Source organism: Salmo salar, chromosome 29 (genome assembly GCF_965601325.2).
Source record: "Salmo salar chromosome 29, fSalSal1, whole genome shotgun sequence".
Lineage (NCBI taxonomy): Eukaryota > Metazoa > Chordata > Actinopteri > Salmoniformes > Salmonidae > Salmo > Salmo salar.
Window position 1 is genome coordinate 36,137,501 of NC_138319.1, and position 26,714 is coordinate 36,164,214.

The 26,714-nt window shown below is 48.5% G+C and overlaps 1 protein-coding gene across 5 annotated transcripts in view; it reads left to right on the plus strand.

The window, feature by feature from the left end:
- Positions 1-26,714, plus strand: part of LOC106590653 (collagen alpha-1(XI) chain) — a 207,134-nt gene that overhangs the window by 100,239 nt on the left and 80,181 nt on the right. For all 5 annotated transcript variants that reach the window (XM_045710693.2, XM_045710695.2, XM_045710694.2 and 2 more), the window contains 14 exons: positions 173-217; positions 1,170-1,223; positions 3,766-3,810; positions 3,968-4,021; positions 4,123-4,167; positions 6,488-6,541; positions 6,661-6,768; positions 7,059-7,112; positions 8,817-8,870; positions 9,231-9,275; positions 9,385-9,438; positions 9,578-9,622; positions 10,751-10,804; positions 11,284-11,337. In XM_045710693.2, coding sequence (XP_045566649.2) covers positions 173-217; positions 1,170-1,223; positions 3,766-3,810; positions 3,968-4,021; positions 4,123-4,167; positions 6,488-6,541; positions 6,661-6,768; positions 7,059-7,112; positions 8,817-8,870; positions 9,231-9,275; positions 9,385-9,438; positions 9,578-9,622; positions 10,751-10,804; positions 11,284-11,337 — 765 coding nt within the window. The remainder of the gene's footprint in view (positions 1-172; positions 218-1,169; positions 1,224-3,765; positions 3,811-3,967; positions 4,022-4,122; positions 4,168-6,487; positions 6,542-6,660; positions 6,769-7,058; positions 7,113-8,816; positions 8,871-9,230; positions 9,276-9,384; positions 9,439-9,577; positions 9,623-10,750; positions 10,805-11,283; positions 11,338-26,714) is intronic.

The window sequence follows — 26,714 nt, forward strand, 5'->3', positions numbered from 1 at the left end:
CCCAGCTTTGTGTGTGTGTGTGTATGTGTGTATGTGTGTGTGTGTGTGTGTTTATGCGTGTGTGTGTGTGTACGCGTGTGTGTGTACGCATTTATGTGCATGTGCGTGTGTGTGCTTGTGTTGCAGTTATGGCAACAGACTCTGAAGTTGTCTGTCTGCTTCTGTCCTGCAGGGACTTCCTGGTCCTCAAGGTCCCATCGGACCACCTGGTGAAAGAGTAAGTTGGAGCTCTGCTGTTCTGTTCCTTGTCAACAAAACTGACCTGAAAGTGTTGTATTTGTAAGTTAGTGGTCCAAAAGACAAACTGGAAAATGTCTGATCTGTTAGATGTAGATTTAAAGTACACAATACACAGACTGGAAAATACTTGTTTACCATAGTACTAGTACCTCCTCTGATGACCCAGTACCTCCTCTGAAGACCTAGTATCTCCTCTGAGAATCTAGTACCTCCTCTGAGGACCTAGTATCTCCTCTGAGGACCTAGTACTTCCTCTGAGGACCTAGTACTTCCTCTGAGGACCTAGTATCTCCTCTGAGGACCTAGTACTTCCTCTGAGGACCTAGTACTTCCTCTGAGGACCTAGTACTTCCTCTGAGGACCTAGTACTTCCTCTGAGGACCTAGTACCTCCTCGGAGGACCTAGTATCTCCTCTGAGGACCTAGGATCTCCCCTGATGACCTACTACCTCCTCTGAGGACCTAGTATCTCCTCGGAGGACCTAGTACTTCCTCAGAGGACCTAGTACTTCCTCGGAGGACCTAGTACTTCCTCGGAGGACCTAGTACATCCTCTGAGAACCTAGTACTCTACCTCCTCGGAGGACCTACTACCTCCTCTGAGAACCTAGTACTGTACCTCCTCGGAGGACCTAGTACTTCCTCTGAGAACCTAGTACTGTACCTCCTCGGAGGACCTAGTACTTCCTCGGAGGACCTAGTACTTCCTCGGAGGACCTAGTACTTCCTCGGAGGACCTAGTACTTCCTCGGAGGACCTAGTACCTCACCTGGAACATAAACATAGTCTTATTCTCAGATAGTTTTCCTCCAAGGTGATCTCAGTTGTCCCAGAAACAGACCTGAGGTCAGCAGATACATTGTTAAAGTAGTGTACAGTGTTGTTTTGACCTTTGACCAATCAGTGTTTCTATGTGTCTCGGTGTACAGGGGCCTCACGGCAGGTCGGGGTTGGCCGGTTTACCTGGATCAGATGGGCCTCCTGTACGTGATCTTCTGTTAATTCTGTCTCACACTCTTCTCCTCCTCTCACACTGTTGACTCAGACAACCCACCAGTACATACTGTAGTTTATAGAGGAGTATGACAACCCACCAGTACATACTGTAGTTTATAGAGGAGTAGGACAACCCACCAGTACATACTGTAGTTTATAGAGGAGTAGGACAACCCACCAGTACATACTGTAGTTTATAGAGGAGTAGGACAACCCACCAGTACACACTGTAGTTTATAGAGGAGTAGGACAACCCACCAGTACATACTGTAGTTTATAGAGGAGTAGGACAACCCACCAGTACATACTGTAGTTTATAGAGGAGTAGGACAACCCACCAGTACATACTGTAGTTTATAGAGGAGTAGGACAACCCACCAGTACATACTGTAGTTTATAGAGGAGTAGGACAACCCACCAGTACATACTGTAGTTTATAGAGGAGTAGGACAACCCACCAGTACATACTGTAGTTTATAGAGGAGTAGGACAATCCACCAGTACACACTGTAGTTTATAGAGGAGTATGACAACCCACCAGTACATACAGTAGTTTATAAAGGAGTAGGACAACCCACCAGTACATACTGTAGTTTATAGAGGAGTAGGACAACCCACCAGTACATACTGTAGTTTATAGAGGAGTAGGACAATCCACCAGTACACACTGTAGTTTATAGAGGAGTATGACAACCCACCAGTACATACTGTAGTTTATAAAGGAGTATGGCTAGTGACATCTACATTGTGATGGTGATATTAAATGTAGTTATCTGACTAGTTTGAGTCTCCTGTATGTGCTGTTCTTTTCACACCCGCTCAGCTCATCTGTACCCTAACAACCTAGCACCCCACAGCGACCACTACATGTCCATATGCAGTGGGAGAAAATGTATTCTTCTCGCTGTTGTTTACAGAAGTGTCAAGACACTTCTAGAAATGGCCATCCAACATGTCTCCCTTCCACTACAAACCACCATCCAACATCTCTCCCTTCCACTACAAACCACCATCCAACATCTCTCCCTTCCACTACAAACCACCATCCAACATCTCTCCCTTCCACTACAAACCACCATCCAACATCTCTCCCTTCCACTACAAACCACCATCCAACATCTCTCCCTTCCACTACAAACCACCATCCAACATCTCTCCCTTCCACTACAAACCACCATCCAACATCTCTCCCTTCCACTACAAACCACCATCCAACATCTCTCCCTTCCACTACAAACCACCATCCAACATCTCTCCCTTCCACTACAAACCACCATACAATATCTCTCCCTTCCACTACAAATCCCCATCCAATATCTCTCTTCCACTACAAACCACCATCCAATATCTCTCCCTTCCACTACAAACCACCATCCAACATCTCTCCCTTCCACTACAAACCACCATCCAACATCTCTCCCTTCCACTACAAACCACCATCCAACATCTCTCCCTTCCACTACAAACCACCATCCAACATCTCTCCCTTCCACTACAAACCACCATCCAACATCTCTCCCTTCCACTACAAACCACCATCCAACATCTCTCCCTTCCACTACAAACCACCATCCAACATCTCTCCCTTCCACTACAAACCACCATCCAATATCTCTCCCTTCTACTACAAACCACCATCCAATATCTCTCCCTTCCACTACAAACCACCATCCAATATCTCTCCCTTCCACTACAAATCACCATCCAACATCTCTCCCTTCCACTACAAACCACCATCTAATATCTCTCCCTTCCACTACAGACCACCATCCAACATCTCTCCCTTCCACTACAAACCACCTTCCAACATCTCTCCCTTCCACTACAAACCACCATCCAACATCTCTCCCTTCCACTACAAACCACCATCCAACATCTCTCCCTTCCACTACAAACCACCATCCAACATCTCTCCCTTCCACTACAAACCACCATCCAATATATCTTTGAATGTTGTACTGTTGTATAACCTACAGTGTGATGGTCAGGGTGAGAGAGAGGTGTCCTGAGGCCTAAGGGTCAGGGTGAGAGAGAGGCATCCTGAGGCCTAAGGTTCAGGGTGAGAGAGAGGCATCCTGAGGCCTAAGGTTCAGGGTGAGAGAGGGGCATCCTGAGGCCTAAGGGTCAGGGTGAGAGAGAGGCATCCTGAGGCCTAAGGGTCAGTGTGAGAGAGAGGCATCCTGAGGCCTAAGGGTCAGTGTGAGAGAGAGGCATCCTGAGGCCTAAGGGTCAGGGTGAGAGAGAGGCATCCTGAGGCCTAAAGCGTTCTCATTTACAGCCTTCTGCCCTTCTGTCTCCTCACACGTTTAATTCACAGCAGGCGTACAAGTTAAAGGTCTCTCCGTACGTAAACTAACCAGTCAATCAGACTGAACCTGGAGCTAGGATTGTTAAAGCCTCCATCACTACAGTCTGATGTACAGATGTATTCCATAGAGACATCAGACTCGAGGTGGTCCATAGACGGTTTACGTAACACAGAGCATCCAGGGTAGAGTAAAGTCATTTGTGTAATGTATTTTCTTACAGGGCCATCCTGGTAAAGAAGGTCCAACTGGTGAGAAGGGAGCTTTAGTAAGTGCAATTCATTTATTTGTTGATTAATTGATTGATTTATATTTCATTATTTTGAATATGATACATAAACAGAATAATTTGAATGGTTTATGACATATCTCTTATTGAGAGACTAATGAAGACATTGTGCTCTTTCTCTGTCTGTCTTCTGCAGGGCCAGGCAGGTCCCCAAGGTCCTATTGGTTATCCCGGTCATCGTGGTGTCAAGGTATGGGGTTGTAGCTCACCCAGGTAATGTTCAGTAACATCCTTAAGGTGGGACGACGTGTCAGGTTGGTAACTGTGGTCTGTTTTCTGTCTGTCTGTTAGGGTGCTGATGGCGTTCGTGGACTGAAGGGTGGAAAGGGAGAGAAGGTAAAGCTTCCTCTTTTCAAAATGTGACGCTTCGTATTCCTGCTGCTATTGTGTGTAAAAGTGTTGTGTAATTCCTAGCCCTGTCCTATCTGACCAATGAGTTGGAACACAACGTTCTCTCAAAAAGTCCTGTCACAAAGACTTCCTGCAGTCCAAAACGCCTACACTCTTAGAAATAAAGAGTTCCAAAAGGGTTATTCGGCTGTCCCCATAGGATAACTATTTTTGGTTCAAGGCAGAACCTCTTTTGGTTCCAGGTAGAACTATGTTGGGTTCCATGTAGAACCCTTTGTGTAAAGGACTCTACATGGAACTCAAAAGGGTTCTACCTGGAACCAAAAAGGGTTCTTCAAAGGGTTATCCAATAGGAACAGCCGAAGAACCCTTTTAGGTTCTAGATAGAAACAAAGGTGCTAAGAGTGTAGGAAGGACTTTCCTGATGTCAGACAGAAATGTTTGTTCCTTGAAGAACCTTCAAGGATATTTCATCAGGGTTGTCCCATTGACAAAGTCCTGTCACAAATTCTTTCTGCAGTCCAAAATGTCCACACTACTCCTAACTGTATTAGAACAGCCTCTTTGTATGAATACATTAATATAATTGAAAACCAAGAGCATGATGCTGATTCACTATTAAAATGTTGTCTTTACAACAGTAACACCATGGATATCAGGGTTATTATTGAAGTTAGGTTTTAAATGTACTTATGTAGAGATTTTAATGCAATCCCAAAACCTTGAGGAAGGAAGTTAGTGTTGGTTCTGAATAGAACATGAATGCACACCATCTCAGAGGTGAGGGCTTGTTGTGAAACATAAAACATGGTTTCAATGCTTTGGGTGCACCCACACAACTGCATTATGTGTTAGGAGGAGAAGAGACACAAACAGGTGACAGGCTGCACAGAGAGACTCAGAGAACAACAACAGAGATAAATAAAGTAGACAGTGGGAGACCAAGAACAGAGAGAAAGAAGACAGTGGGAGACAGAGAACAGAGACAGAGAGAAAGGAGGCAGTGGGAGACAGAGAATAGAGACAGAGAAAGGAGGCAGTGGGAGACAGAGAATAGAGACAGAGAAAGGAGGCAGTGGGAGACAGAGAATAGAGACAGAGAAAGGAGACAGTGGGAGACAGAGAACAGAGAGAAAGGAGACAGTGGGAGACAGAGAACAGAGAGAAAGGAGGCAGTGGGAGACAGAGAATAGAGACAGAGAAAGGAGGCAGTGGGAGACAGAGAATAGAGACAGAGAAAGGAGGCAGTGGGAGACAGAGAACAGAGACAGAGAGAAAGGAGGCAGTGGGAGACAGAGAATAGAGACAGAGAAAGGAGGCAGTGGGAGACAGAGAATAGAGACAGAGAAAGGAGACAGTGGGAGACAGAGAACAGAGAGAAAGGAGGCAGTGGGAGACAGAGAACAGAGAGAAAGGAGGCAGTGGGAGACAGAGAACAGAGAGAAAGGAGGCAGTGGGAGACCGAGAACAGAGAGAAAGGAGGCAGTGAGAGACAGATGGATGGAGAGAACAGAGGGTGAAAGGGACAAAGAGAGGTTTCCTTATTCTCTTGTTAACTCATCCACCATGTTTTCTAATGATCAAGCACACGTCCCTATAGCAGCATAATCAAGACAGAGCAGTGGCTGTTGCTCTTGTGGACATGCAGTGTCATTCCCCTCCTTGGCCACCAGATGACAGTAGTCTTCATGGCGTACAGATGTATCAAATGAAGTTCCATGTTTCATAATGGAAAGCTACAGCCCAGATTCATAGACATGTCTAGCGTTGCTATTAGATTAAAACAAAATTCTCTTTTAAAAATAAATATGTATCCAAAGATACTCTGCCACAGCAATTAGGTTACAATTATGTACAAGCTCAAGGCATACTGAATTCCCATGATCACTTACACATAACGACAGTTACTTAAAGGTCCATTCAATCTCTGAGGTCGATTTAATCTCTGAGGTCCATTTAATCTCTGAGGTCGATTTAATCTCTGAGGTCCATTTAATCTCTGAGGTCCATTTAATCTCTGAGGTCCATTTAATCTCTGAGGTCCATTTAATCTCTGAGGTCCATTCAATCTCTGAGGTCCATTCAATCTCTGAGGTCCATTTAATCTCTGAGGTCCATTTAATCTCTGAGGTCGATTTAATCTCTGAGGTCCATTTAATCTCTGAGGTCCATTCAATCTCTGAGGTCCATTCAATCTCTGAGGTCCATTTAATCTCTGAGGTCCATTTAATCTCTGAGGTCCATTTAATCTCCTACAAAGCAACAAAACAAGTAACCCTTTGATTGATGTTCCCTCTGATTTCAGGGTGAGGACGGTTTCCCTGGTTTCAAGGGAGACATGGGTCTCAAAGGTGACAGGGTGAGTTGACAACTCAATGATACCGATTCAGCCATCATTGTCATGTGTATGGTACACTTTCCACCATAGGCTACAGTAATGGTGCAATATCATATCTGTTGTCTGTTGGATGTGCTCAGGGTGAGCTTGGTATGCTTGGGCCCCGTGGTGAGGAAGGACCTGAGGGTCCCAAGGGCAGAGCAGGCCCCAACGGAGAGTCTGGCTCCATGGGGGGTGCTGGAGAGAAGGTAAAGTCTTCATTCTCACTCTCTCTTTGTCCTGTGAGGTGAATCTGTTAACAGCATATGACTTTTTGTCCTGTAAGGTCAATCTGTTAGCAGCATATCCCCCAAGCCTGTGGAAATACTTGAATTCCATTTTACAGTACAACTGTTTGAAACAGGAATACGTTTCCACACACTTCCAGTCAGATGCATATTTCTAAGCTTTCGGTCAGTCAACCTTCATATACAACTGTTTACCAATACATTGTGCTCATTCAAATATTAGTTTATGTTGACTTTTCTGTTGTCTTCAGGGAAAACTGGGTGTTCCAGGGTTACCCGGCTACCCAGGAAGACAAGGACCAAAGGTATGTAAACAAACCCAGTCTGTGATGCCTATGAGGATTTCTGGGAAAACTTTAATGAAAAGCATCCCACAAAACCCAGCTCATCTCAGTAAACACACCAAACGCCTACGCTCTTAGAAAAAAGGGTTCCAAAAGGATTCTTCGGCTGTCCCCATAGGATAACTATGTTTGGTTCAAGGCAGAAACCCTTTTGGTTCCAGGTAGAACGATTTTGGGTTCCATGTAGAACCCTTTGTGTAAAGGACTTTACATGGAACTCAAAGGGGTTCTACTTGGAACCAAAAGGGTTCTACCTGGAACCAAAAAGGGTTCTTCAAAGGGTTATCCAATAGGAACAGCCGAAGAACCCTTTTAGGTTCTAGCTAGCACCTTTTTTTCTACGAGTGTAGGAAGGAGTTTCCTGATGTCAGACAGACATTTTTGTTCCTTGAAGAACATTCAGGGATTTTTCATCAGGGTTGTTCAATTGGATGATCTGTCTTTCAATAGAAACCAATGATTCAATATGGAGGTACTGTTGATAGTGCCTGTCTGTTTCACTCAGAATTCTTCTTACACCCAGAAACCAACAAGGCATATTGTGTCCTCAGAGACCTAGATGGTGCACAAATCTCCCTCTTGTAACCATGAGAATTACAGTGATCTACAGTCAAACACAGACAGGTAGATTTGGTAATTAGCATCATATCACGTCCCCTAACAGGAAATACATGCCCTACTACTTATCCTTTTCTTACACATTACATCCAGCAATATGCTGTTCAGCAATCCACTGGTAATATGGATTAAAAGATTACAAACATTATGCTGGAAGATTATGTGGCATTCCGTGAGACGGTGTCTAATACATACTCTGTAGGGATAATTTACGCCTGAGAGCTATCAGAAGCTGGATTTTTATAAAGTGAACTATTGAAGTGTTGCCATGGGTGTCTGAAAGCACAGCCTTTGGGTTTAGAATTATGGCAGTTTCATAGTGAGACATCTGTAATCTTTCAAACTCTGAGTGTTTGGCCCCATCTATTTCCATCACATGACTTTGTGAATTCAGGCTTAGAAAATATTATACCTAAAGCTTTGAGATGGGAAAATAAAACGCTGGATTGATTTCATGTTTGAATGCTTTCGTGAACACCAGGACTGAAGTACACGGGTAAGCTAGTTTTGAATCTCGCCTTCACAACAAAGAGCCATAATTAGAAACCAGAAAGTCTTCACAGAACTGTGTGTGTGTGTCTGTTTACATGTTTACCCAAATCAGTAGTTTTCTTTTGATGTTGTTTGGCGTCTGTTCCATTTACTCATGTGATATGCTATCTCAAAGAACGTTTACAAAGACATCATGATTTTTGAAGTCTTTACAGAAAAAGGGACTGTGTGTGTGCGTACGTGTTTGTGTTTCATTTCCTTTATCATGTAAAACTACGTTTTGTACCACATTTGTATCTTATTATTCTGATGGTGATGTCATGAGCTCGTCACCGTTCAGCCGAGGAGTATTCTGTTGTCTGTTGTCCTGTCCACGGCACGGTGCAGGCTGGGTACAGACTCATCATATGACAGAGCTCTCTGTGTCTCCTATATACTAATAGAGGTTAACAGTCAACAACAACGACAAATGAAAGCAAAAACCCTCTCAAATCATTCCTCATTACATGGATATACTGATTCCTGACCCCTCCATTTATTCTCCTTGATCTGCAGGGTTCCGGCGGCTTCCCAGGCTTCCCAGGGGCCAACGGAGAGAAAGGAGCCAGGGTAAAATAAATAGTCCCGTCCCTGTTATTGTTTCTGTATGGCACTCACACACACTGTATCATAACACAAGCCAAAGGAAGTTGATTCCTGTTATCAAATAATTTGATTGATGACTTTGCACAAAATACAACCTCCAAGAATCAATGTGTAAGAGAGATGGAAAATGATGGTGATACTATTCTCTGTTGTCGACGCTTTCCTTTCCGATCTTCAACAGAAAGAAAGTCACACTCACCTTGAGTGTTTTAGCACAGACCTGGAGAGTCGCTTTGAGAACAACTAACTCAGGAAGTTTAGGCTGGATTGATCTTAAGGTTTCTGTCTAATTTAAATGTCTTACACTCGTCTGTTCTTCCAAAGGGCGTGGCGGGCAAAAACGGTCCAAGGGGACAAAGAGGTCCAACGGTAAGTCCTCCTACCTCACAGTCTCCTTCTCACATTCACTATTGTATGAAGTCTTACCTGGTCTCATATCAGTGTGTATTCTGAGCTTTGTCCTCCCCTTGTCTCACAGGGGCCACGAGGTGGTCGCGGTGCTAGAGGTTCAACAGGCAAGCCAGGCCCTAAGGTAACGACACTCTCCGTCTCAAAGACATGGTAATACCTACAGTGTATAACTGGTAATGTCTATGTGTCATTTATTACGGTGTCCACTTGGGAAACAGTAGAACATCTGATGCTGATTTCCTGTCTGTTGTGTTTCGCAGGGCACCGCGGGCAACGACGGGCCACCTGGCCCGCCTGGCGAGAGAGTAAGTCCCATAAGGCACTGCTTCCAAGGGGGGATGGGTTATGGTCCGGTGTATGGGGCTGACCCATCAATAATGAAATATGAAAAGGCTTGGAATAAGAAGCAGTTAAGCAGTTAAACCTCTGATGTTTCAAGGTTCTGACTGCCTGTCTGACATAGTGGTGGTTGGGTTGGAATAAAGAGTGGAAGGGTGAACCTGGACACGTGGTGTTCACCAATGGAAGCAAGGAAGCTACACTACACTACACCATACTACACCACACCCTACTACACTACACCCTACTACACCAAACCCTACTACACCACACCATACTACACCACACCATACTACACCGCACCCTACTACACTACACCACACCCTACTACACTACACCCTACTACACCAAACCCTACTACACCACACCCTACTACACTACACCCTACTACACCAAACCCTACTACACCACACCCTACTACACTACACCCTACTACACCACACCCTACTACACGACACCCTGCTACACTACACCCTACTACACCACACCATACTACACTACACCCTACTACACTACACCCTACTACACTACACCATACTACACTACACCCTACTACACCACACCCTACTACACCACACCCTACTACACTACACCCTACTACACCACACCCTTCTACACCACACCATTCTACACCACACCATACTACACCACACCCTCCTACTACACTACACCCTACTACACTACACGCTACTACACCACACCCTTCTACTACACTACACTCTACTACACCACACCCTACTACACTACACCACACCCCACTACACCACACCCTACTACACTACACCACACCCTACTACACCACACCCTACTACACTACACTATACCTTACTACACCACACCCTACTACACTACACCCTACTACACCACACCCTACTACACCACACCCTACTACACCACACCATACTACACCATAACCAACAGCACCCACCCAACCATGTCCAGCCACATCAGATCAGGCAGCAGCATATTCTCTGAGGCTAGCTAAACCTTGGATTGTCTGCCATGTTACTATTAGGAGCATCTCATTTCTAAGACTCAGACTGCCCCCCCCACCCCACACTTCCATTCTCTGATTGTCTCTCTGGTTATTCCAGGGACCTCAAGGACCCCAGGGCCCCGTCGGGTTCTCAGGACCAAAGGGCCCCCCTGTAAGTATCCTCTCACCTAGTGTCATGGTCACATTTCCAGGTTCAAGGAAAGCAATACAGTTGTATAGGGTGGGCTATGTATTGGGCTGTTTCACTGATTGGGTGTTGTAATCATTACTGTTACTGAAGCAGAACCCTGTTTCTCATCATCCTCTAGCCAGAAGACAAGTGTTCATTTCCTCCTATTGATTTGTGCTTGATTCATAGTTTCGACTTAACGTTGGCCGATAGTCATCCCTGTTTCCGCTTTGCTCCAAAACAGAACAAGGCATTACTGTGGAGGATGGACAGTTTTTTAGTTTAAAAATAGTTCTATTTTGATATATTTTCCATGTATTTGTAATAGAATAAGAAAAGTGATTACATTTGGTCAACACACCACAAATACTAGGAGAATCCACCATTAGATGTGGAGAAGGTGTTCCCCTCCTTCACGTGTCAGTCGTTGATAGAGTCTATGTTCTCTGTGTGGTTCATAGGGACCACCTGGAAAGGACGGGTTGCCCGGCCACCCAGGTCAGAGAGGAGAGACGGTGAGTGTTCCAATCCACGCCCCCTCGTTAGAGCTGTCACACACCTGGGCTCACCTGGCCAGTGGACTCGCTCGGACAGACACTTTCTGCCAGGTGTGAAACATAAGACTGCCTCTGCTCTCTCGGTGGCGGGAAAACCCTTCCTGACCAGTCAACTTTTTCACACCTGGATGGATTTGTCTCTCCTCAAGTCTGCATGGTTTTATAGCACCAGGAGCTCAGGTGTTGGACCTGCAGACACAAAGACCTTCTCCTCTGGTTAACCTGAGGTGTTTATGATACCTCAGACTTGGATGGGAATCTCTATAGCCAATCAAATGTTGTATTAAATCAAATCAAATGACATTGTGATGGTCACATAGACATATTGCAGGTGTAGAGAAATGCTTGTGTTCCTAGCTCCAACTGTGCAGTAATATTCACAAGGATACACACACATCTAAAAGTAAAAGAATGGAATTAAGAAATAAATAAATATTAGGATGAGCAATGTCAGAGTCGCATTGACTAAAATACAGTAGAACAAAGTAAATGCAGTAGAGCTCCTACGGAAAGTATTCAGACCCCTTGACTTTTTCCACATTTTGTTACGTTACAGCCTCATTCTAAAATGTATTAAATCATTTTTTTACACTACACACAATACCCCAAAGCAAAAACAGGTTTTTAGAAATGTTTGCTGATTTATTCTGTGTTGTTGAATTTTTCTGTTTGCTCAGGCAACGTTTGGCTAACAAGGAGGAACAAGGTCAAAGGGCGGGGATAACAGACCGTTTACTATCGTTTAATGGGATGGTCTCTGCGCGCCTTAGGGTTGAGTTCTATAAAATGATAAAAAGTGTGGAGATGTTTCAGGAGATATGGTGTGTTGGGGGGGCTGTCTGTATAGCTGGGGGAGATGTTTCAGGAGATATGGTGTGTTGGGGGGCTGTCTGTATAGCTGGGGGAGATGTTTCAGGAGATATGGTGTGTTGGGGGGCTGTCTGTATAGCTGGGGGAGATGTTTCAGGAGATATGCTGTGTTGGGGGGGCTGTCTGTATAGCTGGGGGAGATGTTTCAGGAGATATGGTGTGTTGGGGGGCTGTCTGTATAGCTGGGGGAGATGTTTCAGGAGATATGGTGTGTTGGGGGGCTGTCTGTATAGCTGGGGGAGATGTTTCAGGAGATATGGTGTGTTGGGGGGCTGTCTGTATAGCTGGGGAAGATGTTTCAGGAGATATGGTGTGTCGTGGGTGCTGTCTGTATAGCTGGGGGAGATGTTTCAGGAGATATGGTGTGTTGGGGGGGCTGTCTGTATAGCTGGGGAAGATGTGTTGGATATACGGTTGTAGAAGTGGTGAGGTTTTGGTTATTGTGATGTGTGGTGTGGTTTTGTATCATGGGGTAGAGGGCAAGGTCAGTATGCAGTACAAGGGATATTTGCTTTTTAAGGGGTGGGGGGGTTGGTGGTGGTGAGGTTTTAATGAAATGAGGATGTATCATTAAAGAAAGACTCAAAGTGTTCTTTCTCTCTCTCTGTCTCTCTCTCTGGTTCTCTCTCTGTATCTCTCTGTCTCTCTCTCTGGTTCTCTCTCTGTCTCTCTCTCTGTCTCTCTCTCTGTCTCTCTCTCTGGTTCTCTCTCTCTCTCTCTCTCTGTCTCTCTCTTTCTCTGGTTCTCTCTCTCTCTCTCTCTGTCTCTCTCTCTCTGGTTCTCTCTCTCTCTCTCTGTCTCTCTCTCTCTCTGGTTCTCTCTCTCTCTGGTTCTCTCTCTCTCTCTGGTTCTCTCTCTCTCTCTGTCTCTCTCCCTGTCTCTCCCTGTCTCTCCCTGTCTCTCCCTGTCTCTCTCTGTCTCTCTCTCTGTCTCTCTCTGGTTCTCTCTCTTCTCTCTCTCTGTCTCTCTCTGGTTCTCTCTGGTTCTCTCTCACTCTCTCTCTCTCTGTCTCTCTCTCTCACTCCCTCTCTCTGTCTCTCTCTCTGTCTCTCTCTGGTTCTCTCTGCTCTCTCTCTCTCTGTCTCTCTCTGGTTCTCTCTCTCTCTCTCTCTCTCTCTGTCTCTCTCTCTCTCTCTCTCTCTGTCTCTCTCTCTCTCTGTCTCTCTCTGGTTCTCTCTCTCTCTCTGTCTCTCTCCTCTCTCTCTCTCTGGTTCTCTCTCTCTCTGTCTTTCTCTGGTTCTCTCTCTTTCTCTGTCTTTCTCTGGTTCTCTCGGTCTCTCAATTCAATTCAAGAGGCTTAATTTTCATGGGAAACATATGTTTACATTTGCCAAAGCAAAAGCAAAATAAAAACGTGAACAGTAAATATTACACTCACACAAGTTCCAAAATAATGAAGACATTTCAAATGTCATATTATGTCTATATACAGTGTTGCAACGATGTGCAAATACTTAAAGTACAAAAGGGAAAATAAATCAACATAAATATGGTGTTTGTTCTTCTTTTCTTGTGGCAACAGGTCACACATATTGCTGCTGTGATGGCACACTGTTATATTTCACCCAATAGATTTATCAAAATTGGATTTGTTTTTCAAATTCTTTGTGGGTCTGTGTAATCAGAGGTAAGTATGTGTCTCGAATATGGTCATACATTTGGCAGGAGATTAGGAAGTGCAGCTCAGTTTCCACCTCATTTTGTGGGTAGTGTGCACATAGCCTGTCTTCTCTTGAGAGCCAGGTCTGCTTACGGCGGCCTTTCTCAATAGCAAGGCTATGCTCACTGAGTCTGTACATAGTCAAAGCTTTCCTTAAGTTTGGGTCAGTCACCGTGGTCAGGGTCAGTCACAGTGGGTCAGTCACAGTGGGTCAGTCACAGTGGGTCAGTCACAGTGGGTCAGTCACAGTGGGTCAGTCACAGTGATCAGTCACAGGGATCAGTCACAGTGATCAGTCACAGGGATCAGTCACAGTGGGTCAGTCACAGTGGGTCAGTCACAGTGGGTTAGTCACAGTGATCAGTCACAGTGGGTCAGTCACAGTGGGTCAGTCACAGTGGGTCAGTCACAGTGGGCCAGTCACAGTGGGTCAGTCACAGTGGGTCAGTCACAGTGGGTCAGTCACAGTGATCAGTCACAGTGATCAGTCACAGTGGGTCAGTCACAGTGGGTCAGTCACAGTGATCAGTCACAGTGGGTCAGTCACAGTGGGTCAGTCACAGTGATCAGTCACAGTGGGTCAGTCACAGTGGGTCGGTCACAGTGGGCCGGTCACAGTGGGTCGGTCACAGTGGGTCGGTCACAGTGGGTCGGTCACAGTGGGTCAGTCACAGTGATCAGTCACAGTGGGTCAGTCACAGTGGGTCAGTCACAGTGATCAGTCACAGTGGGTCAGTCACAGTGGGTTAGTCACAGTGATCACTCACAGTGGGTCAGTCACAGTGGGTCAGTCACAGTGGGTCAGTCACAGTGGGTCAGTCACAGTGGGTCAGTCACAGTGATCAGTCACAGTGGTCAGTCACAGTGGGCCAGTCACAGTGGGTCAGTCACAGTGGGTCAGTCACAGTGATCAGTGACAGTGGGTCAGTCACAGTGACCAGTCACAGTGGGTCAGTCACAGTGATCAGTGACAGTGGGTCAGTCACAGTGATCAGTCACAGTGGGTCAGTCACAGTGATCAGTGACAGTGGGTCAGTCACAGTGGGTCAGTCACAGTGGGTCAGTCACAGTGGTTCAGTCACAGTGATCAGTCACAGTGATCAGTCACAGTGGGTCAGTCACAGTGATCAGTCACAGTGGGTCAGTCACAGTGATCAGTCACAGTGATCAGTCACAGTGGGTCAGTCACAGTGGGTCAGTCACAGTGGGTCAGTCACAGTGGGGTCAGTCACAGTGGGTCAGTCACAGTGGGCCAGTCACAGTGGGTCAGTCATAGTGGGTCAGTCACAGTGGCCAGTCACAGTGGGTCAGTCACAGTGGGTCAGTCACAGTGGGTCAGTCACAGTGATCAGTCACAGTGGGTCAGTCACAGTGATTCTGCCTGTGTGTACTCTCTTTTCAGGGCCAAATAGCATTCTAGTTTGCTCAGTTTTTTTGTTAATACTTTCCAATGTGTCAAGGAATTATCTTTTTGTTTTCTCATGATTGGGTTGGGTCTAATTGTGTTGCTGTCCTGCGGCTCTGTGGGGTCTGTTTGTGTTTGTGAACAGAGCCACAAGACCAGCTTGCTTAGGGAACTCTTCTCCAGATTCATCTCTCTGTAGGTGATGGATTTGTTATGGAAGGTTTGGGAATCGCTTCCCTTTAGGTGGTTGGAAAATGTAACATCTATTTTCTGGATTTCGATAATTAGCGGGTATCGGCCTAATTCTGCTCTGCATGCATTATTTGGTGTTCTACGTTGTTCACTGAGGATAGTTTTTGCAGAATTATCTCTCTCAGAATTCTCTCTCTCTCTATGGTTATCTCTGTCTCTCTGGTTCTCTCTCTGGGTCTTTCTCTCTCTCTGGTTCTCTCTGGTTCTCTCTGTCTCTCTCTGTCTCTCTCTTCCTCTCTCTGTCTCTGTCTCTCTCTGTCTCTCTCTGTCTCTGTCTCTCTCTGTCTCTCTCTGGTTCTCTCTGTCTCTCTCTGGTTCTCTCTGTCTCTCTCTGGTTCTCTCTCTGTCTCTCTCTGTCTCTCTCTGGTTCTCTCTGTCTCTCTCTGTCTCTCTCTTCCTCTCTCTCTCTCTCTCTCTCTCTGTCTCTCTCTGTCTCTGTCTCTCTCTGTCTCTCTCTGGTTCTCTCTGTCTCTCTCTGGTTCTCTCTCTGTCTCTCTCTGTCTCTCTCTGGTTCTCTCTGTCTCTCTCTGTCTCTCTCTTCCTCTCTCTCTCCTCTCTCTCTGTCTCTCTCTGTCTCTCTCTGTCTCTCTCTGGTTCTCTCTGTCTCTCTCTGGTTCTCTCTGTCTCTCTCTGGTTCTCCCTCTGTCTCTCTCTGTCTCTCTCTGGTTCTCTCTGTCTCTCTCTGTCTCTCTCTTCCTCTCTCTCTTCCTCTCTCTCTCTCTCTCTCTCTGTCTCTCTCTGTCTCTCTCTGTCTCTCTCTGGTTCTCTCTGGTTCTCTCTGTCTCTATGGGCCAGGTCCTTCAGGGTGATGTATTCATGTGATGTAAGAGAGATAGAGAGAAACACATCCTGAGCTCAGAGACTAGACCACCCCAGAGTCCCCGACACACGCAGACACGCGCCTTTCTTAATGCAGCCAGAGGGTCTAGTGTTTCTTCCCTGCCCGGTCAATTCCAATTGAATGCACTCAATTCAAGAAGTGATTTTAATACACAATTCAAAAATATTACAACTTTTGAAAGAAACAGCATTCTTCTTTATTGAATTTTCAAGTCATTGAATTTTCAACTACTGAATTGGAATTTAAGTTTACTTCCTGAATTGACTGCATTTAATTTGAATTGACCCCAACCCAACTTCCCAGGTCATTGGTGGAAATCAGTAAATAGCGCCAGAGAGCCAGCTTCTCTCATCATCGCGTTGTGTTCCAGGCCTTCAAATAAACTGAGTTACAGTTGAATAGACTGATTCTGTATTTTAACAAGCATATCATAATAACAGCATGGAACACCGGGGAGAATTACCTGTAACATGATAAACAGTGTGTCTCTCTGCATGTCCCACTGTTCTCCTTTAGACTTTATGCAGCAAAGCTTTGCCTTCATCCCTCTCAGTTTGTATTCACCTCACAGGGCAGTAAAACCTGCTAACAGCTCTATGGAGCAGGGAGCACCCCAATCATAAACTGTTCCTCTCAATTTGTTGTTTTTCCACCCAAGTCATACATTAGCTGAGGTGCTGGTTTTATTACCTGGTAACAGGCTGGGGGAGCGAGTAAAAGCAGAATGGATCACTGCAATAAAATGTTCAAGTCTCTCAGGCCCTAGTCAGTGGGTATGGACCCAGCCTGCTATCCACCCAGTCAGGCTCTAGACAGTGGGTATGGACCCATCCTCCCAGTCAGGCTCTAGACAGTGGGTATGGACCCATCCTCCCAGTCAGGCTCTAGACAGTGGGTATGGACCCATCCGCCCAGTCAGGCTCTAGACAGTGGGTATGGACCCATCCTCCCAGTCAGGTTCTAGACAGTGGGTATGGACCTGTCCTCCCAGTCAGGCTCCAGACAGTGGGTATGGACCCATCCGCCCAGTCAGGTTCTAGACAGTGGGTATGGACCCATCCACCCAGTCAGGCTCTAGACAGTGGGTATGGACCCATCCACCCAGTCAGGCTCTAGACAGTGGGTATGGACCCATCCTCCCAGTCAGACACTAGACAGTGGGTATGGACCCGTCCTCCCAGTCAGGCTCTAGACAGTGGGTATGGACCCAGCCTGCTATCCACCCAGTCAGGTTCTAGACAGTGGGAATGGACCCAGCCTGCTATCCACCCAGTCAGGCTCTAGACAGTGGGTATGGACCCATCCTCCCAGTCAGACACTAGACAGTGGGTATGGACCCATCCTCCCAGTCAGGCTCTAGACAGTGGGTATGGACCCAGCCACCCAGTCAGGCTCTAGACAGTGGGTATGGACCCATCCACCCAGTCAGGTTCTAGACAGTGGGTATGGACCCATCCACCCAGTCAGGCTCTAGACAGTGGGTATGGACCCATCCTCCCAGTCAGACACTAGACAGTGGGTGTGGACCCAGCCTGCTATCCACCCAGTCAGGTTCTAGACAGTGGGTATGGACCCATCCACCCAGTCAGACACTAGACAGTGGGTATGGACCCAGCCTGCTATCCACCCAGTCAGGTTCTAGACAGTGGGTATGGACCCAGCCTGCTATCCACCCAGTCAGGCTCTAGACAGTGGGTATGGACCCATCCTCCCAGTCAGACACTAGACAGTGGGTATGGACCCAGCCTGCTATCCACCCAGTCAGGTTCTAGACAGTGGGTATGGACCCAGCCTGCTATCCTCCCAGTCAGGCTCTAGACAGTGGGTATGGACCCATCCACCCAGTCAGGCTCTAGACAGTGGGTATGGACCCAGCCTCCCAGTCAGACACTAGACAGTGGGTATGGACCCGTCCTCCCAGTCAGGCTCTAGACAGTGGGTATGGACCCAGCCTGCTATCCACCCAGTCAGGTTCTAGACAGTGGGAATGGACCCAGCCTGCTATCCACCCAGTCAGGCTCTAGACAGTGGGTATGGACCCATCCTCCCAGTCAGACACTAGACAGTGGGTATGGACCCATCCTCCCAGTCAGGCTCTAGACAGTGGGTATGGACCCAGCCACCCAGTCAGGCTCTAGACAGTGGGTATGGACCCATCCACCCAGTCAGGTTCTAGACAGTGGGTATGGACCCATCCACCCAGTCAGGCTCTAGACAGTGGGTATGGACCCATCCTCCCAGTCAGACACTAGACAGTGGGTGTGGACCCAGCCTGCTATCCACCCAGTCAGGTTCTAGACAGTGGGTATGGACCCATCCACCCAGTCAGACACTAGACAGTAGGTATGGACCCAGCTTGCTATCCACCCAGTCAGGTTCTAGACAGTGGGTATGGACCCAGCCTGCTATCCACCCAGTCAGGCTCTAGACAGTGGGTATGGACCCATCCTCCCAGTCAGACACTAGACAGTGGGTATGGACCCAGCCTGCTATCCACCCAGTCAGGTTCTAGACAGTGGGTATGGACCCAGCCTGCTATCCTCCCAGTCAGGCTCTAGACAGTGGGTATGGACCCAGCCTGCTATCCACCCAGTCAGGCTCTAGACAGTGGGTATGGACCCAGCCTGCTATCCACCCAGTCAGACACTAGACAGTGGGTATGGACCCATCCAGCCAGTCAGGCTCTAGACAGTGGGTATGGACCCATCCACCCAGTCAGGCTCTAGACAGTGGGTATGGACCCATCCACCCAGTCAGGCTCTAGTCAGTGGGTATGGACCCATCCTCCCAGTCAGGCTCTAGACAGTGGGTATGGACCCAGCCTCCCAGTCAGACACTAGACAGTGGGTATGGACCCGTCCTCCCAGTCAGGCTCTAGACAGTGGGTATGGACCCAGCCTGCTATCCACCCAGTCAGGTTCTAGACAGTGGGAATGGACCCAGCCTGCTATCCACCCAGTCAGGCTCTAGACAGTGGGTATGGACCCATCCTCCCAGTCAGACACTAGACAGTGGGTATGGACCCATCCTCCCAGTCAGGCTCTAGACAGTGGGTATGGACCCAGCCACCCAGTCAGGCTCTAGACAGTGGGTATGGACCCATCCACCCAGTCAGGTTCTAGACAGTGGGTATGGACCCATCCACCCAGTCAGGCTCTAGACAGTGGGTATGGACCCATCCTCCCAGTCAGACACTAGACAGTGGGTGTGGACCCAGCCTGCTATCCACCCAGTCAGGTTCTAGACAGTGGGTATGGACCCATCCACCCAGTCAGACACTAGACAGTGGGTATGGACCCAGCCTGCTATCCACCCAGTCAGGTTCTAGACAGTGGGTATGGACCCAGCCTGCTATCCACCCAGTCAGGCTCTAGACAGTGGGTATGGACCCATCCTCCCAGTCAGACACTAGACAGTGGGTATGGACCCAGCCTGCTATCCACCCAGTCAGGTTCTAGACAGTGGGTATGGACCCAGCCTGCTATCCTCCCAGTCAGGCTCTAGACAGTGGGTATGGACCCAGCCTGCTATCCACCCAGTCAGGCTCTAGACAGTGGGTATGGACCCAGCCTGCTATCCACCCAGTCAGACACTAGACAGTGGGTATGGACCCATCCACCCAGTCAGACACTAGACAGTGGGTATGGACCCATCCAGCCAGTCAGGCTCTAGACAGTGGGTATGGACCCATCCACCCAGTCAGGCTCTAGACAGTGGGTATGGACCCATCCACCCAGTCAGGCTCTAGTCAGTGGGTATGGACCCATCCTCCCAGTCAGGCTCTAGACAGTGGGTATGGACCCATCCAGCCAGTCAGGCTCTAGACAGTGGGTATGGACCCATCCAGCCAGTCAGGTACTAGACAGTGGGTATGGACCCATCTAGCCAGTCAGGCTCTAGACAGTGGGTATGGACCCAGCCTGCTATCCTCCCAGTCAGGTTCTAGACAGTGGCTATGGACCCATCCAGCCAGTCAGGTTCTAGACAGTGGGTATGGACCCAGCCTGCTATCCACCCAGTCAGGTTCTAGACAGTGTGTATGGACCCATCCTCCAAGTCAGGTTCTAGACAGTGGGTATGGACCCATCCACCCAGTCAGGTTCTAGACAGTGGGTATGGACCCGTCCTCCCAGTCAGACTCTAGACAGTGGGTATGGACCCAGCCACCCAGTCAGGCTCTAGACAGTGGGTATGGACCCATCCAGCCAGTCAGGCTCTAGACAGTGGGTATGGACCCATCCTCCCAGTCAAGTTCTAGACAGTGGGTATGGACCCAGCCTGCTAACCTCCCAGTCAGGCTCTAGACAGTGGGTATGGACCCAGCCACCCAGTCAGGTTCTAGACAGTGGGTATGGACCCATCCACCCATTCAGGCTCTAGACAGTGGGTATGGACCCAGCCTGCTATCCACCCAGTCAGACACTAGACAGTGGGTATGGACCCAGCCTGCTATCCACCAGTCAGGCTCTAGACAGTGGGTATGGACCCATCCACCCAATCAGGCTCTAGACAGTGGGTATGGACCCATCCTCCCAGTCAGACTTTAGACAGTGGGTATGGACCCAGCCACCCAGTCAGGCTCTAGACAGTGGGTATGGACCCATCCTCCCAGTCAGACTCTAGACAGTGGGTATGGACCCATCCTCCCAGTCAGGCTCTAGACAGTGGGTATGGACCCATCCTCCCAGTCAGACACTAGACGGTGGGTATGGACCCAGCCTGCTATCCACCCAGTCAGGTTCTAGACAGTGGGTATGGACCCAGCCACCCAGTCAGGCTCTAGACAGTGGGTATGGACCCATCTACCCAGTCAGGTTCTAGACAGTGGGTATGGACCCAGCCTGCTATCCTCCCAGTCAGGCTCTAGACAGTGGGTATGGACCCAGCCTGCTATCCACCCAGTCAGGCTCTAGACAGTGGGTATGGACACAGCCTGCTATCCACCCAGTCAGACACTACACAGTGGGTATGGACCCATCCACCCAGTCAGACACTAGACAGTGGGTATGGACCCATCCAGCCAGTCAGGCTCTAGACAGTGGGTATGGACCCATCCTCCCAGTCAGACTCTAGACAGTGGGTATGGACCCATCCTCCCAGTCAGACTCTAGACAGTGGGTATGGACCCATCCATCCAGTCAGGCTCTAGACAGTGGGTATGGACCCGTCCTCCCAGTCAGGCTTTTGACATTGGGTATGGACCCATCCACCCAGTCAGGCTCTAGACAGTGGGTATGGACTCATCCACCCAGTCAGGCTCTAGTCAGTGGGTATGGACCCAGACTGCTATCCACCCAGTCAGGCTCTAGACAGTGGGTATGGACTCATCCACCCAGTCAGGCTCTAGACAGTGGGTATGGACCCAGCCTGCTATCCACCTAGTCAGGCTTTAGACAGTGGGTATGGACCCAGCCTGCTATCCGCCCAGTCAGGCTCTAGACAGTGGGTATGGACCCAGCCTGCTATCCGCCCAGTCAGGCTCTAGACAGTGGGTATGGACCCAGCCTGCTATCCACCCAGTCAGGCTCTAGACAGTGGGTATGGACCCAGCCTGCTATCCTCCCAGTCAGGTTCTAGACAGTGGGTATGGACCCATCCTCCCAGTCAGGTTCTAGACAGTGGGTATTGACCCATCCAGCCAGTCAGGTTCTAGACAGTGGGTATGGACCCATCCAGCCAGTCAGGCTCTAGACAGTGGGTATGAACCCAGCCTGCTATCGTCCCAGTCAGGTTCTAGACAGTGGGTATGGACCCATCCAGCCAGTCAGGTTCTAGACAGTGGGTATGGACCCAGCCTGCTATCCACCCAGTCAGGTTCTAGACAGTGGGTATGGACCCATCCTCCCAGTCAGGTTCTAGACAGTGGGTATGGACCCATCCACCCAGTCAGGCTCTAGACAGTGGGTATGGACCCATCCACCCAGTCAGGCTCTAGACAGTGGGAATGGACCCATCCTCCCAGTCAGGTTCTAGACAGTGGGTATGGACCCATCCTCCCAGTCAGGTTCTAGACAGTGGGTATGGACCCATCCACCCAGTCAGGCTCTAGACAGTGGGTATGGACCCATCCACCCAGTCAGGCTCTAGACAGTGGGAATGGACCCATCCTCCCAGTCAGGCTCTAGACAGTGGGTATGGACCCAGCCTGCTATCCACCCAGTCAGGTTCTAGACAGTGGGTATGGACCCAGCCTGCTATCCACCCAGTCAGGCTCTAGACAGTGGGTATGGACCCAGCCTGCTAACCTCCCAGTCAGGCTCTAGACAGTGGGTATGGACCCATCCACCCATTCAGGCTCTAGACAGTGGGTATGGACCCAGCCTGCTATCCACCCAGTCAGACACTAGACAGTGGGTATGGACCCAGCCTGCTATCCACCCAGTCAGGTTCTAGACAGTGGGTATGGACCCAGCCACCCAGTCAGGCTCTAGACAGTGGGTATGGACCCATCCACCCAGTCAGGTTCTAGACAGTGGGTATGGACCCAGCCTGCTATCCTCCCAGTCAGGCTCTAGACAGTGGGTATGGACCCATCCTGCTATCCACCCATTCAGGCTGGATGGACCCATCCAGCAAGTCAGGTTCTAGACAGTGGGTATGGACCCAGCCTGCTATCCACCCAGTCAGGTTCTAGACAGTGGGTATGGACCCATCCTCCCAGTCAGGTTCTAGACAGTGGGTATGGACCCATCCACCCAGTCAGGCTCTAGACAGTGGGTATGGACCCATCCACCCAGTCAGGCTCTAGACAGTGGGTATGGACCCATCCTCCCAGTCAGGTTCTAGACAGTGGGTATGGACCCATCCTCCCAGTCAGGCTCTAGACAGTGGGTATGGACCCAGCCTGCTAACCTCCCAGTCAGGCTCTAGACAGTGGGTATGGACCCATCCACCCATTCAGGCTCTAAACAGTGGGTATGGACCCAGCCTGCTATCCTCCCAGTCAGGCTCTAGACAGTGGGTATGGACCCATCCTGCTATCCACCCAGTCAGGCTCTAGACAGTGGGTATGGACCCAGCCACCCAGTCAGGCTCTAGACAGTGGGTATGGACCCATCCAGCCAGTCAGGCTCTAGACAGTGGGTATGGACCCATCCTCCCAGTCAGACTTTAGACAGTGGGTATGGACCCAGCCACCCAGTCAGGCTCTAGACAGTGGGTATGGACCCAGCCACCCAGTCAGGCTCTAGACAGTGGGTATGGACCCATCCAGCCAGTCAGGCTCTAGACAGTGGGTATGGACCCAGCCTGCTATCCACCCAGTCAGGTTCTAGACAGTGGGTATGGACCCATCCTCCCAGTCAGGTTCTAGACAGTGGGTATGGACCCGCCCACCCAGTCAGGCTCTAGACAGTGGGTATGGACCCATCCACCCAGTCAGACTTTAGACAGTGGGTATGGACCCAGCCACCCAGTCAGGCTCTAGACAGTGGGTATGGACCCATCCAGCCAGTCAGGCTCTAGACAGTGGGTATGGACCCATCCTCCCAGTCAGACTCTAGACAGTGGGTATGGACCCATCCTCCCAGTCAGGCTCTAGACAGTGGGTATGGACCCAGCCTGCTATCCACCCAGTCAGGCTCTAGACAGTGGGTATGGACCCAGCCACCCAGTCAGGCTCTAGACAGTGGGTATGGACCCAGCCACCCAGTCAGGCTCTAGACAGTGGATATGGACCCATCCAGCCAGTCAGGTTCTAGACAGTGGGTATGGACCCAGCCTGCTATCCACCCAGTCAGGCTCTAGACAGTTGGTATGGACCCGTCCACCCAGCATAGCAGAGTCTGAGGAAGCATTCATTGCATATAAAGATTTACAGCTCTTGATTTGTTATTTAGGCCAATAGTCAATCCATTCATCACTCTGCCACACGATAATGACTCCACAAGAAGTCATCAAACATTTTAACGCCTTACAACTGAAAAGCTTTTGCCCATAAACATGTCCTAACAAAAGCAAACCCCTGGCTCGACAACACTATTCACCTCCCAGAATAAGTCTAACTACTCTGATATAAAAGCAGACATAAAATGTGACATGATTTGCGTCAGCTATCTACCATCCTTTTGTTTATTTTGACATGACATAGTCAATGTATCTCCACCCTGCCTTTGTGTTGGATGTCTCTGTATTTTCTGTATCTTATTATGGTCGTTGAATATACTTTGACTTTGTCCATTCTTGTTGTCTGGAGTTGACATCATGGATAAGAGCGTCTGCTAAATTACGTAAATGTAAATGTAATGTAAATGATGTACTATTGTAAAGTGGTTGTTCCACTGGATATCATAAGGTGAATGCACCAATTTGTAAGTCGCTCTGGATAAGAGTGTCTGCTAAATGACGTAAATGTAATGTAAAAAATCATAGCAATACAATGCAAACAAATCAAATCAGAGTTTATTTGTCACGTGCGCCCCGAATACAACAGCTGTAGACCTTACAGTGAAATGCTTACTTACAGGCTCTAACCAATAGTGCAAAAAAGGTATTAGGTGAACAACAGGTATGTAAAGAAATAAAACAGTAAAAAGACAGGCTATGTACAGTAGTGAGGCTATAAAAGTAGCGAGGCTACATACAGACAGCGGTTAGTCAGGATGATTGAGGTAGTATGTACATGTAGATATGGTTAAAGTGACTATGCATATATGATGAACAGAGAGTAGCAGTAGCGTAAAAGAGGGGTTGGCGGGTGGTGGGACACAATGCAGATAGCCCGGTTAGCCACTGTGCGGGAGCACTGGTTGGGCAGCCCAATTGAGGTAGTATGTACATGAATGTATAGTTAAAGTGACTATGCATATATGATAAACAGAGAGTAGCAGCAGATGCATTCTGACAATAAATTGATGAAGACGTTCACGCCATCTTTGATCTGATCTGAATCAAACAGACAGCTGATGGATTTCACGTCTGATTCCATCACTATGCTTGATGTCTGACCAATTAGCATCAAATCCACTTCAGATATTGAGATCATAGTTTTACTTTAGATGAACATATCATTAGGATGATATTTCCCTTTTGGAGACTCAGATTAAATCCTTACTATAACATGGAGTTCGTTATGTCCTTGTTATTCTCCTGCCTTTTGAATAAACTTCTTAGCCATTTTCCTAGACACAGATAAAGCTTTCTTCTGAACTAATAAGCATGCTCAATGGAGAATCTCAATTGAAATTGATGTTTATTCTAGGACTAGGCTTGGTCTGTGTCTGGGTAACTGGTTCCTGGCCCCTGATGTCTGGGTAACTGGTTCCTGGTGTCTGGGTAACTGGTTCCTGGTCCCTGGTGTCTGGGTAACTGGTTCCTGGTCCCTGGTGTCTGGGTAACTGGTTCCTGGTGTCTGGGTAACTGGTTCCTGGCCCCTGGTGTCTGGGTAGCTGGTCCCTGGTGTCTGTGTCTGTGTAACTGGTTCCTGGCCCCTGGTGTCTGTGGAACTGGCCCCTGGTTCCTGGGTAACTGGTTCCTGGTCCCTGGTTTCTGGGTAACTGGTCCCTGGTGTCTGTGTCTGGGTAACTGGTTCCTGGTGTCTGGGTAGCTGGTTCCTGGTGTCTGTGTCTGAGTAACTGGTTCCTGGTCCCTGGTGTCTGGGTAACTGGTTCCTGGTGTCTGGGTAACTGGTTCCTGGTCCCTGGTGTCTGTGTAACTGGCCCCTGGTGTCTGGGTAACTGGTTCCTGGTCCCTGGTTTCTGGGTAACTGGTCCCTGGTGTCTGTGTCTGGGTAACTGGTTCCTGGTCCCTGGTGTCTGAGTAACTAGTTCCTGGTGTCTGGGTTACTGGTTCCTGGCCCCTGGTGTCTGGGTAACTGGTTCCTGGTGTCTGTGTAACTGGTTCCTGGTGTCTGTGTCTGGGTTCCTGGTCCCTGGTGTCTGGGTAACTGGTTCCTGGTGTCTGGGTAACTGGTTCCTGGTCCCTGGTGTCTGGGTAACTGGTCCCTGGTGTCTGTGTTTGGGTAACTGGTTCCTAGTATCTGTGACTGGTTAACTGGTTCCTGGTGTCTGTGTCTGGGTAACTGGTTCCTGGCCCCTGGTGTCTGGGTAACTGGTTCCTGGTGTCTGGTGTCTGGGTAACTGGTTCCTGGTGTCTGGTGTCTGGGTAACTGGTTCCTGGTGTCTGGGTAACTGGTTCCTGGCCCCTGGTGTCTGGGTAACTGGTTCCTGGTGTCTGTGTTTTGTCTGGATTCTTTGTTTAACCTTGTTATTGCAGCAATGATCTCTGGGTAAAAGGGATCACATTTTACCTTGTGGTGATGAGATGCTTCATGTTGCCACATGGTGGTGAGATGGTAACTAAGTAAGCAG